We start from the raw sequence: 12540 nt of genomic DNA on the forward strand, positions 1-12540 counted from the left end.
TTTTTTGTTTTCATTACCGTTTTAAATCTTTGAAGTTTTTTTTTATTATCATTCAATGGACTTAACAAACCTAATATAATCAGAACAGAGAGTAAAGCCTATTTAAATTGTAAAATGCATTTCATTATCTCTTTATTTAGCGCTGATCCGATTCTTAATAATGTAATAAACTTAAGGATACAATAAATAATGAATGAATACATGTATTTTTGTCCACTGTCTATCATATCTTCAGCATATTAGCAGAGGAATTCCTGACTAGCAAAGAAATCTATGAGCAGGCAGCTAAAGACAACACTGCAGTAAACGCATGTCAGTCCATGGAATCCATTGAAAAGGTCAATTCTTTCTCATTCAATTACCAACAAATATAGCCCAGATTTTGGCAGAGGAATCATGTTTATGAATTTAAGGACAATTAATTTCATTACTGGATAATCATATTTTTAAATATCACAAATGAAAAAATCATCACAAATGAAAAAATATATTTTTGAAGTCTGTTAAAATATGATTATAATATAGAAAGGTACTTGAGCAGCCCCCTCAAATATTTCAACAGGATAAAATGATACATTTAATAATGTAGCAATCTGAGCTCTGTACACTTGTAGTAAATTAAATTGTGAATAATTCCTATATGTACATATTTGTTAGGATATTAATCCTGTTTTATGATATTTATTAAATAAAAAAATAACCAATGATTATTTATTTTTATTTTTTGCGTTTCAATCTGATTTTCAGCAATACATAGGTGAGGGCAAAGTTCAAGTGCCGCCTCACCTGGTATGTCCCTTGTCAGGGAAGATATTCGTTGATCCAGTCAAGACCAAAGGTGGATGTGTGTATGAGCGAAGAGCCATTGAGGAATATCTTAAGAAGTAAGTTTCAATGGATTAGTCTCTGAGAAAGTACATTTGCAGTACATTAGATATTTGTTCAGAAGAGTGGTTTACAATTTATTTGTGTTAGTGCATTTAGAGGTCGGAGTTAGGTGCTCAGAGAGGAACTGTATTGTTTTTCTTACTGTTCATGAGGAGTTGCACCATTGAGGTACAGAAAACATCTGGGAAAGTGAGTTTACTCCTTGAGGAAATGTTAGGGTATATCAAGGTGCCTTTGACCAACATTCTAAATGAAACTAAGATTTGCAAAAGACTGTGATGACGAACATGAATAACAGGGTTCCTTACTAGACCGAGGCCCACAGACAAGCCCATAGCAACATATGGTAATGAACATATATGGTAATGAATTGCTATTAAAAAGGATGTTGTCTTGCATGCTCAGATAGGTGGTGTCTATCAAAGGATGTCTCTCGTTTTATTGTTGTCTTCTATATTAAGGAGGTGTATAGTAGAAAGATAACCTTTTTTTTTTTTTTTTTTTCCTCACTTATTTTTGCAGGAACCATAATGATCCAGTAACAGGGAAGCCACTGAGTTGCAAAGATCTTACTCCGGATAAGAACATGAAAAAGTCTGTTGTGGAGTATCGTACATCCCAGATAGAGGAAACAGATCCCTAATTAAAGTAGATATTGTTTTGGCAGTGATTCAGCTGCACTATAATAATCACACAATTCTCTTCATCACATTCATTCTCTTTTGATTGTGGGGCGCAGCTTTTTATATTTCACGAGTAGAAATTACAAAATTCCACTGCATATGTTGTTCAGTTTATCCATCTTCACTTATTTATCCAATTTAGAATTTTGAAGTTATTCAAGAGGGGTTATAATGAAAGCTGGTTTCTGCCAAAAAAAAAAAACTTTGATTCAATCTTTAATTCACAAAGAAATACTTAATTTTCAGTTTCGTTTAAGAAAATTAAAAAGTTTTTCTTACAGTTGACATCTTTTTAATGTCCAAGGAAACTTGTGTATGAGGGGTAGAGTTGCTGTTATTTCGGTTTAAAGTGTGTTAAATGGTCTTGGTTGCTGTATGTTTAAGTATTCTGAGGTTCCAAATATGCATGTTTGTATTTTATTTTATATTCAGGTCACAAATGCACATGGCGCACATTTAGAAAGTTTCATAGTTTCTTTGGTTCACAGTACCCTCGCTCTCCAGTGTTATGGGTGTCACTATTATGTAAGGGGAATGTATACAGACAACTTTTCTTAAATTAAAATGGACATTTTATTTCAGATCATAAATTCATACAGTTTTCATAAAGTTAACCTACAAATGGTTTAAAGCATTGTAAACGGAGTGGAGTCGCCTCTCTTCCAGGCTGGTGATAAATGGTGCTGTAATTACAAGTTTTCAACAATTAATGCTTCTGCTAACATCATTCCTCATAATTGGTTTGGACAGGATGCTACGGTTCTGAATCTTCCAGGCTTTTTCATCACTTGGAGGTTGTTAAATGTTAAATCTTGTCAAAGGCAACCACACCAAAAGTTGCTGCTTAACCTGAAATCCCTGAACAACTTCCTGATTTGTGCGGTTCAGTCAGGTGGTTGAATTATCCGTGTCAATACAACAACAAAATTCACTAAGAATCAGTATTCATCCACATTTGTCACACTAGTCTTTCTGACATATAGGGAACAGCATGTTAGGAAGACCATTGTAGACTATTCAGAGGAAAAAAATAAAAACATGGCAAAAACCAGCTGTGAGACCTCAATATTACTCCAGAACCTTTGGCTTCAGATACATAAGGAAGATCTAGCTTACTCAGTGTTAATAAAATATCTTTGCGAGTGGAACACATGAAAGCATCAAACACGCACAATCACACATACTCATCTGTCTTGTCTTAGTGAAGCAACAGGTGTCTTTAACCAACAAATGGCCATCCAGACTTCCTAGAGCTAGACAACCTGTCCTGATCTTCACATTCCGAATTCCAAAGAGTATCTTTTAAGATCCTTCAAATAATCTCAGGCAGCCTTGCACATTACGCTCAAATCAATTCAGCAACATTCACATGTGACAATTACCATTCTAACTTTAACTAGTGTTTGTTCTTTTGAATGAAGCACACTAAGAGTCGTCCTGCATCCTTCAGAAAGTCCTGATTGGGTTCTCCTAGAAGAACTCAACCTAAATGAATAAACAGGAAGAAGTGGCACGGTTGCATGATATAACGTAGCGGGGTTCTCATGGGCTTGTTTATAGTTTTATTAACTTAGCATAAGGTGCAGAATGATGGAAAATGCCCAATGGGAAATGGATAGGCAGTGAAGGTGAATTCGGGCAGATTATGGGACAGATCTGAAACCATTAGGGAGTTGTTGCTGTGCCTCGGCCACTCTTCATCTTCTCAAGCCTTTTCGAGAGGTGGCTGTTACTGGACTCCAACTCTTCAATCTTGTCCAGTGCAGAGCGTAACTACCATGAAAAATAGTTGAGCAAGCCATTCATTTTACTATATGTACATGTAAGTATAACTTTGTATATATATTTTTTAATAAAAGCAGAGCTATTGGGCTATTGTACCTCTCGCTGCAGTTTGCGTTTTTCAGCTTTGAGTTCGTCCTCCACCACCTCTGCATTTTCAGATGCACCTTTGTAACGCGTCACCTGACCCTCGAGCCTTGTGACCTACAACATGAATTTCAAGTAAAAACACTTCAAAAGTTTCACTATTTCATGTTTTAGAAGAGTAAAATGAGTTACAATTATTAAATATGAAATATATTAAAAGAACTCACATTCTGTTCAAGTGCTGTGACTTCTTGCTCTGATTTGACGAGCTTAAATTTGAGGTCATTGATTTGTCTGTTCGCATCCCCTGAAATAAGGAACATTTACAAAGAAGTTTTATAAAGTACCTTTCCCAAGCTCAAGGTCACTGTACAAGGAGAAAATACATAAACAGCTTTAATCATAAATTCATGTGATAGTACAGTACATGCATACATATAAATACACACTGACTTAGCAGCAAAACCAGAAAGCACAACACAAATACTCAGTTTCACAACAAAACAATCAGAAGAAGGCAACAAAATTTTATACTGAATGTGAACAGAAACAGGCAACCAATGTAGATTATAAGGTAATGTGTTCAGACTTTTTGACTTGATTGATGACTAACGGCAGAGTTTTGAACATACTGTAGCCTAGTAATCGTTTTAGCTGGCAGTACAATGAGAAGTGAGTAACAGTAATTAAGACGAGAAGTTATTAAGGGGTAAATGAGAGTTTCAGTGTCTTTGGTACAGCCAGTAGGACGCAGACAGGCTATATTGCGGAGGTGGTAAAATGCAATCTTGGTAATAGAACTAATATGAGATTGGAATGCAAGTGACGAGTCAAATATTACACCCAAATTTCTGGAATAAGATCAGGCCCCATCAATGGATATACTCAGTTCAGACTTTTCAAGAGAGATGGTGGACCTAATACAATAAACTAAGTTTTATTGTTGTTTAGTTTTAGGAATGTGCTATGTAACCATATTTTAATGTCAGCAATACAGGCATTTAGTGAATTAAGTGAAAGAGTAGAGGCGGAGCAACCTGATATGTAAATTTGCAGGTCATCAGCATGACAATGATAATTTGACAAAGGGGAAGCAAATAAATGTTGAACAGGAGAGGTCCAAGAACCAAGTCTTGAGGGACACCTTGAGAGAGTGAACAAGATGACGATTTAAAGTTTTGAACACTAATAAAAATAAGTCTATCCGAGAGATATGATATAAACCAAAACATAGCAGTAGCCGTGATGCCAATAGCTGATAATTGAGAAATAAGTTTATGATGAGATACGTGTCAAAATCTACTGTTAAATCCAGCAAGATAAGAACAGTAATACAGACAGAATCAGCAGATACTAAAAGGTCATTGGTAATGTTTAGCAGTGCTATATCAGAGCTGTGGCCTGCATTGAAAACCACATTGCTAGGGGTCAAGAAGATTGTTGGTAGAGAGATGTGCTTGTAGCTGCAAAGCAACCACTTTTTCAAGCAGTTTGGAAACAAAAGGGAAATTAGATATAGGTCTTAAGTTATTCAGAACGGATTAATCTAGTCCAGGTTTCTTTAAGATGAGAGTGACCACAGCCATTTTTAATGATAGCAGAACTAAAAGACCCGGTGTTTTGTCGATTTTGCTACCTCCCATTAAAACAGTAGACAGTACAACAATGAAAAATGCTATTAGTCAAATTATGGTTTATTAACATCTACACCTACCCCAACCCTAAACCTATCCTTGCAGTAATGCAAATAGAGCAATTAGTTGTTCAGCGTGAGAAAAATGACAATATTCATGTGCAGTAAGGCCTGGTAGGACAACCTGGTGGGTAGGATAAAATGTCAGGACACTGGACCACATTTCTCAACATCTGAGGCTGAGGGTCTTATGTGCTCTGGTAATAAACCAAATCAGTTCAAAATGATTGTTAACAATGTAATGAACATTGTGAGCTGAAGACAGTTTCTAAAACTTTTTCCCTGAAGCTGACCGAGTGCAGGCAGATTCTTACTCTGTATATCCATGATGTTGGAGTCACCACCGTTCTCCAGCACATCTCCCTCTGAGCTGGACGAATCCTCCATACCATTGTTCTGTTTCTTTTGCTCAAGCTGACCTCTCAATCTCTTAACCTGAATAGAAAAAACAGAAAATCATGCTTGTAATGGCACAAAATGAAGATAAAGTAAATGTAAATACTGTAATTGCCAGCAGCGCACCTGCTCTATTAAGTTTTCCCTCTCATCAACCAGTTTTCTCAAGCGAATTTCTGAAAAGCAAGTTCAACAGATTAGACAACAACCAACATTTTTTTTCTTGCAGGTTTTTTTTTTTTGTTTTCTTTTTTGGAAAAACAACTGTATATCCACTTCAGTATAATAACCACTTTTGGAACATTCATACATTAACAACTACAGTTAAACATCTAAAACATGTCTTTTGCAATAATACAAATATTACATTCTCATGTTAAAACAAATTCCAAGGTTAGACGGGAAAGATTTCACATACCAGGGGTGGGAGGAGCCAAATGCATGGAGGGTGAGGAGTCGGGGCATGCAAAAAGTGAGGCTATCCTATGCTGGGATGTGAAGGATGAGGATGGACAACATGCAGAAACTTCAGTGACCTCAGAGGCTTCAGCCTCATGTAGTCAAAATCTCTTAACGTTTGCTCAATTTGTACATCTATTACATGACAGTGTTTTTCATGTGAGCTTACTTGAGGTTTGTGATGCAATGAATGTGTAACACTCATGTCCTAAAAAATAAAACTTTCATGACTTAAAAATAAGTCAATCTGATCTGAAGCAGTTAAATGTCCTCTGTCATTATACAATAAAAATGTATTCAGTCAGCTGGGAAATTAACTGACTAAAATTTCTGCTGTAACTCAAACAATAGTGTAAAACATATACATTTAATTAAGTTTTATTTAAAATACATGCTTCACTTAAACACTGTCTCAATGTTCCAACACCATCTTCACCAAACAGAATAAAATATTTCCTTTTTTTTTTCCAATCGTATCTCAAATGAAATGTAAAAACAAAACGTAACTTCAAAGCGCCAGTCAAATCCTTACAGGAACGTTTAATAAATCTGGCACACAATAACATTTCTTATTTACCACAATTGTAAACAACATAACACCCATTTAAACAAAACACATTACAGGTCCTTTGTTACCAAAATTAAGAAGTTGCTAAACATGACTGCAGCATAGACAGAAAGCTGATCATTTGTATTATAGTATGAGAAACATTTTATTCATGCTCATGTAAAAATCCATAATAAATATGACACTTTATACCCATTACTGATAGAATTTAATGAGTAATTCGTTTTGGGATTTTAAATACTGTTTGAACTACTTTCAAGTGTTCATTCTGTATTGTTAATCAGGTGTAAAACATGTATAAAATGTTTGCTGAAAAAGATGCAATGACTGATAATTGGGATTGACTGTTAGATAACTTTGGCTATTTTAGGATTCTCTGAAGTAATGGTCCCAAAATTATTTCATTAGGACCTAGATAAGTGCAAATTACTTTTTCAATCAAAGATGCTGAGAAGAGACTCAGCAATGTCCTTGTCTATTAAGACATTTTACATTCTTCTTTCCCCTTGCCCTTCCCTTTCCCTTTCCCACTTTTTTTAGATTCTTTTCTTTCTTCTTCCTTGTTTCTTTCTGTGGTTTCCTTCTCAACTTCCTGATCTCCTGAAATACTTGACACCTTGTTTTCGTATTGAATGGAAATATTCATCTCGTGGCCTACATTTCTGGTCTCCATCTCTGAGATCAGATTAACTCCTTCACTGAGAGTCCCATCTTCTGATGCCTGCCGATGCTCCTCAAATGCATCTTCTTTATTTCCAGAATTATCATGCTGCTGATCATTAGGTTTGACGTCACTGCTGATTTGGCTGTCCTCTGTCAAACATCCTTCTCTAACTGTTGTTGTTTGTGGGTTGTATGTGTCTTGTCCATCAACTTTCTGCTCCTTTGGCTTTGATTCCTGATCTGCAAGTTCTAGATGTTCTTTTTGGATTTGGTCCTCATCAGTGACATTGCTTTGGTATTCCTGGGTTGCTTCTTGGACATCATCTTTGAAAATAGTACCTTCCTCTTTTGGCTGATCTAGAAAGTTTTTTAGAGGGGCATCTGATGATGCTTCGAGATCCATTTCATCAAAATCAAATGATTCTCCTTCATCTTCCTCTTCCTCATCTTCTTCCTTGAGCTCCTGAGCAGCCACATCTGACTTTACTAGGTCTTCTTCATCTTCAGGCAATTGCACTTCAAGCTGATTTTGGATTGCTCTTTCCTCCTCATCTTTTTCTACCTTGGGTTCATGGTCAGAATAATCTGACTCTCCAACTGATTCCTTAATTTCTTCATTGGGAGACAGGTGATCCTCATGCACAACCTGAACCTGTGTTTCAATTAAAGGAATGTTGTCAACATGGCTTCCATCAGACACGTTTTCAGTAGGCACTTTAAGGTCTTCTTTACCCAGTTCATCTTGTCTCTCAAACTCTTCCTGGTCCAATTCTGCTCCAATAATGTCTTTAGTATCAGACACTTTTTCAGTAAGCACGTTAAGGTTTTCATTATCCAGATCATCTTGTCTCTCAACCTCTTCCTGGTCCAAATCTGCTCCAATAATGTCTTTAGTATCAGACACTTTTTCAGTAAGCACGTTAAGGTTTTCATTATCCAGATCATCTTGTCTCTCAACCTCTTCCTGGTCCAATTCTGCTCCAATAATGTCTTTAGTATCAGACACTTTTTCAGTAAGCACGTTAAGGTTTTCATTATCCAGATCATCTTGTCTCTCAACCTCTTCCAGGTCCAAATCTGCTCCAATACTGTCTTGAGTATCAGACACTTTTTCAGTAGGCACTTTAAGGTTTTCTTTATTCACTTCATCTCGCCTCTCAATCTCTTCCTGGTTCAATCCTGCTCCAATACTGTCTTGAAGTTGGTTTTCCATTGGCTGATCAATAGGTTGTTCCTGGATTACCCTTTCAGCTTCATTTTCCACCTTCTCCATTACAGGGGAAGCGGGATGAGCATCTTGATCAATGTTCTGGGCATTTTCTTCCTGTTCTTCCACTTCACAGTTCAGATGACTCTTCACTTCCTTCATGTCTACCGATGAAGATTTCTCCATGTTATCAGAGCAGTTGGTGGACTCAACAACCACTTCAACAACATCCATGGACTGAGCAGAAGGTTCATGAGGCAGTGAAGTCTCCGTTTCTGAAGATAAAAGCTCACAGCTAAAGACTACAGCTTCAGAGTCAGGATTTGTTGAATCTGCAGTGTGTTCATCAATAATGTTTGCATGGTTAGAGATAACATTGCTGGATAGATTATCTGAAAGGATGCCATTGCTAGATTCGGGGCAATCCAAATTTGAGATTGTTTTAGAAATTCCTGCCAAATCAGCTTCATCTGTAACTAATAGAATATTATCTTGAACATCATCAGCATTTGTATTTGTGCTTGTCGTTTCGATACCATCCAATTCACTGGTTCTTTTAGCATCATGTGGGACATCTATATTCATCGTTGTTTCAGATATATCATTCCCTAAGGGCTCCTGATGGTTTCCTTCTAGATCACCTTCCGTTTTTTGGTTTGGATTGTCTTCACTACAAACCGTTTCATTCTTGTCATCTATCTTTGTGTAATTCTCTTGCTTGTCACTCTGTTTCTGCTTATTCTTATTCTTGTTTTTCTTCTTCTTTTTCTTCTTTTTATTTGAAGTACTGGCACCTTGGGTTTTGGCAAGCTTCTCTGTTTGAGATGATTCTACAGGCTCCTCTTTGGGTTCATCAAGCACAGTTTCACCAGGTTTATCAGGTTCATCATCAAGCACAGTTTCACCAGGTTTATCAGGTTCATCATGGACAGAACCAGAGACAGACTCTAAATGAGTTTCTTCTTTGATGACCTGACTAGGTTTGACACATTCACTCTCTTGTTGATCTGTCTCCAAATGTCCATCCTTGTGAACAATGCACTCTAATTCCACTGTATTCCCTCTTGAATCTTCTGGTATATGTGCCTCAGATTTGATCTCCTCCTTGGGTCTTGTTGCAGTGAGTTCATCACCACCAACAGAACTTGGAGGTTCTTCAGGTCTATTCTCAAGCTGCCCTACACCCCGAATCATTTGGTCCCCAAGGTCTCCATTCTCATTTGATTCTAAAGGTGCGTTTGCAGAACTGAAGGGGGCATGTGGAAACTGCTGATTCCCTGGTAGCCCATCATCCAAATCTTTTTGTTGCTGGTCTTTACACACCTTCAACTGATGAGTGCCTGGGAGATGATTGAGGTGTCAGTAGTTAAAGTCTGTAGAAGCCATTGAATATTTGGCAAATGTTTAGAGCAAGAAGAAAAAGAAAGAGGGAAAGGAGCGAAAAAAGACTCCATGGCAAAGCTCTTAAACCCATACAAATCAAGTCTTAAAGGATGTCCCAAAGAAGAAAACCCCAAAGTAAAGTCAAGAACTGAACAAACTACTCTGCAAATCCTTCCCTTGATTTTAAAATCAAGGATGATGACATTTTTTCAGCAAATGTATAAACACTCATCCAGCAGAGTATTGGAATATGGATTCAAGAAATAACTTTCATTCTAGCGGTATATGCAAAGTGGATACAGGGAAGCAGAAAAAGGTGAGAGATGTTAATGTGATGGTGTATTTGAAACAGGCAGTTTGGTTAGACTTGGCTTGAGCTGTACAAGCTGAAAATGCAAAGCGTCAAAGCTAAAACATGTTAGCATGCAATGAATGAAGCTAAGAAAAGCAGCTTACCTAGTACACTACTCCCCTCTCGGATTTCAGCTGATGCAGTTTGAGAATTCTGATCAGCCTTTCCGACGTCTTCCTCTGTTTCTCCATTGGTGGCCAAGTCGGGTCCAAGGACAATGCCATGTTTCTGGACAGCAAAACAGTTTAATATTAGTATACTTATTATAAAAACAAATTCAGGTTAAATATAGTTCCACTGGACCTAGATTTCTTCTTTTTAAACATGTATTTGTAGATAATATGATTATGATTCTGTTCATTCAGTCAGAGATTGAGTGTTAATGAATCAGGCTCGTCTGGATCTTAGCATCTGTACATTACTAAAAATTAATATAAAGCTTTTTCGTTAGGAAAATTTTATGAGAAAAGAGTGAGCCATAGTTTCACCACGCAAAGTATCAATACCTTCAAAATATCTTTGAGCTGAACAACCTCATCTCTAAGCTCATCCCGCTCATTTCGAATGGCATCAGAAAATTCCTTCTGCCTTTCTAATGCCTGAACAGCACCAGAAGGGATTTGGCAAAGATGCGGCGAAGAGGAGAAAAAGAAGGTGAAAGCAATGAAAACATCAGTGCTGCAGACAACAAGAACAGTTTGGCAATGACAGACAGATTGTAGCAGGAAACAGATGTGGAATCTAGCTAATCTACAATTATATGTTTGAAAGATAACATTTTAATTCTCTTACAGTGAAGGTAATGACAAATACAGTTTTTAAAGGAGTTGGATACTGAGGGATCATACCCCAATTTTTTTATTCTTCCACTCAATAGTTTCCTGGAGGTCAGAAATCTCCCTAACATAGCCGTCTTGCTTGAGCCGTAATTGACGGATCTCCTATAGAGAGGTATTGTGCATGGAAGAAGACCAAAGATGAAGAAAGGAGAAAAGCTGTTAAAGCAGATGGGTAGATAAGCCAAGCATTTGAAAAAGACAGGTTTTAGCACAGAGACATAAATACTACAATACTCACAGTCAGCAGTTCTTCACTCTGTTTCAACGTCTCCTTCAGTTCACTGAACTGAAACTGCAAGATGCTATGAGCATGCTTCTCTCGTTCAAGGTCCTAAAATATAAAACTGCCTTTAGTGGTTTTTTTACCCTTTAAGTTGAATATTTAAGATTGAGATTAAAGTACAAAAATGTCATTTTTACACCATTCTATTTCAATCATAAAATGACAAAAAGATTACAAATAATATTTCCAATTAAAAGCTCTTACTATTTTAACAATTATTAGTGGTTCGACAACGTATTACAACAAAGCATTACTGCAACGTCTTATAATGCACACCTTACTGTACAGACCTTACACTTTTCCTCAAGCTCACGGCGTGTTTCAAAGAGCATCTCCTCCAGTTCAATTAAAGAGTCTTTCAAAGTGTCCACTTCATACATCATATTGGTCTTCTCATTGTCCAGCTGTGCATTGGAGACCATGGCCTTACGGTACTTTTCCTCCACTTCCAAAAGGGAATCCTTTAAAAAGTCAGACAACACAATTAAAACCAGCAAACACTCACAAACACACGTCTGTCTGTGCATGCATTACAATACCTCAACCTCTACATCAGTCTTGAACACAATTTTAAACTAAATTTCTCCTTAAAATTAAAATCGAATCAAACTAAATCATGAAGAGGGATGTGTAACAATATGTTTTGGAGAATAAGATAAAGTCAAAGACGGAAGCAAGGCAGAGCAAATGAGGCAGGCATAGACATATAAACATGCAAGATGAGAGCCAGATAAGAACCAGAGACTAATATCATATCATCTCATCATGTTTCTGATCAGCCACTCGCTGGTTAAAAAAAAAAAAAAAGCACAAAATTTGTTGTTCATTTGCCAGCACTGTCATATATAACTCAAACAAAGTAGGTTCTCGCTGGGATTTTAACAGGCACTGCCTTTACCAGACATGTACCTTGAGCTCTTTGAGGTTCTGCATGTGCTTTGACTCCACATCTTGAATCTGATCCTTAAGCTCATGTATCTCCTAAATGAAAAGCATGAGGAGGAAGGATAACGGATGCAGTGGAGGAAGAGCAATGGAAGGGTAAAGAACACCAGACTTTCAAATGAATTACTGTGCAATAAACAAGTACAAAGCTGTAGAAAATAACAGTCAAGCAGATCGTAGAAGATGGTCAGTCCTGCTCCTGAAGAGTTCAACGCACAAACATCTTAGTTATATTGTTCAGGTGTGTATGATTCGAGCTGAGACTTTGTTGGCAGCCAGATCACTAGGAAAAGGACTGAGCAACAAAGAAAA

The 12540-nt window shown here is 37.0% G+C and overlaps 2 protein-coding genes across 18 annotated transcripts in view; one reads left to right on the forward strand and one right to left on the reverse strand.

The window, feature by feature from the left end:
- The window catches only part of LOC306875699 (uncharacterized protein), a 35662-nt gene extending 32213 nt beyond the window's left edge, over positions 1-3449 (forward strand). Inside the window, exons 23-25 of the mRNA XM_079426400.1 lie at positions 236-338; positions 748-884; positions 1411-3449. Of these exons, the coding sequence (XP_079282526.1) occupies positions 236-338; positions 748-884; positions 1411-1531 (361 nt within the window). The 3' untranslated portion in view covers positions 1532-3449. The remainder of the gene's footprint in view (positions 1-235; positions 339-747; positions 885-1410) is intronic.
- Positions 2127-12540, reverse strand: part of LOC306875697 (leucine-rich repeat flightless-interacting protein 2-like) — a gene marked incomplete at its 3' end in the record, with an annotated part of 38185 nt that continues 27771 nt past the window's right edge. For 11 of the 17 annotated variants that reach the window (XM_079426394.1, XM_079426395.1, XM_079426388.1 and 8 more), the window contains 11 exons: positions 12193-12264; positions 11574-11744; positions 11239-11331; positions 11010-11102; positions 10668-10760; positions 10266-10389; positions 5656-5705; positions 5448-5568; positions 3668-3747; positions 3453-3557; positions 2127-3344 (listed from right to left, as the gene is read on the reverse strand). In XM_079426394.1, coding sequence (XP_079282520.1) covers positions 3237-3344; positions 3453-3557; positions 3668-3747; positions 5448-5568; positions 5656-5705; positions 10266-10389; positions 10668-10760; positions 11010-11102; positions 11239-11331; positions 11574-11744; positions 12193-12264 — 1110 coding nt within the window. Of the gene's footprint in view, positions 3345-3452; positions 3558-3667; positions 3748-5447; positions 5569-5655; positions 5706-7034; positions 9767-10265; positions 10390-10667; positions 10761-11009; positions 11103-11238; positions 11332-11573; positions 11745-12192; positions 12265-12540 lie in introns of those variants that run through there. The other 6 variants (XM_079426382.1, XM_079426380.1, XM_079426389.1 and 3 more) reach the window with 6 other exon arrangements.

Source organism: Barbus barbus, assembly GCF_936440315.1.
Source record: "Barbus barbus genome assembly, chromosome: 10".
Taxonomy (NCBI): Eukaryota; Metazoa; Chordata; class Actinopteri; order Cypriniformes; family Cyprinidae; genus Barbus; species Barbus barbus.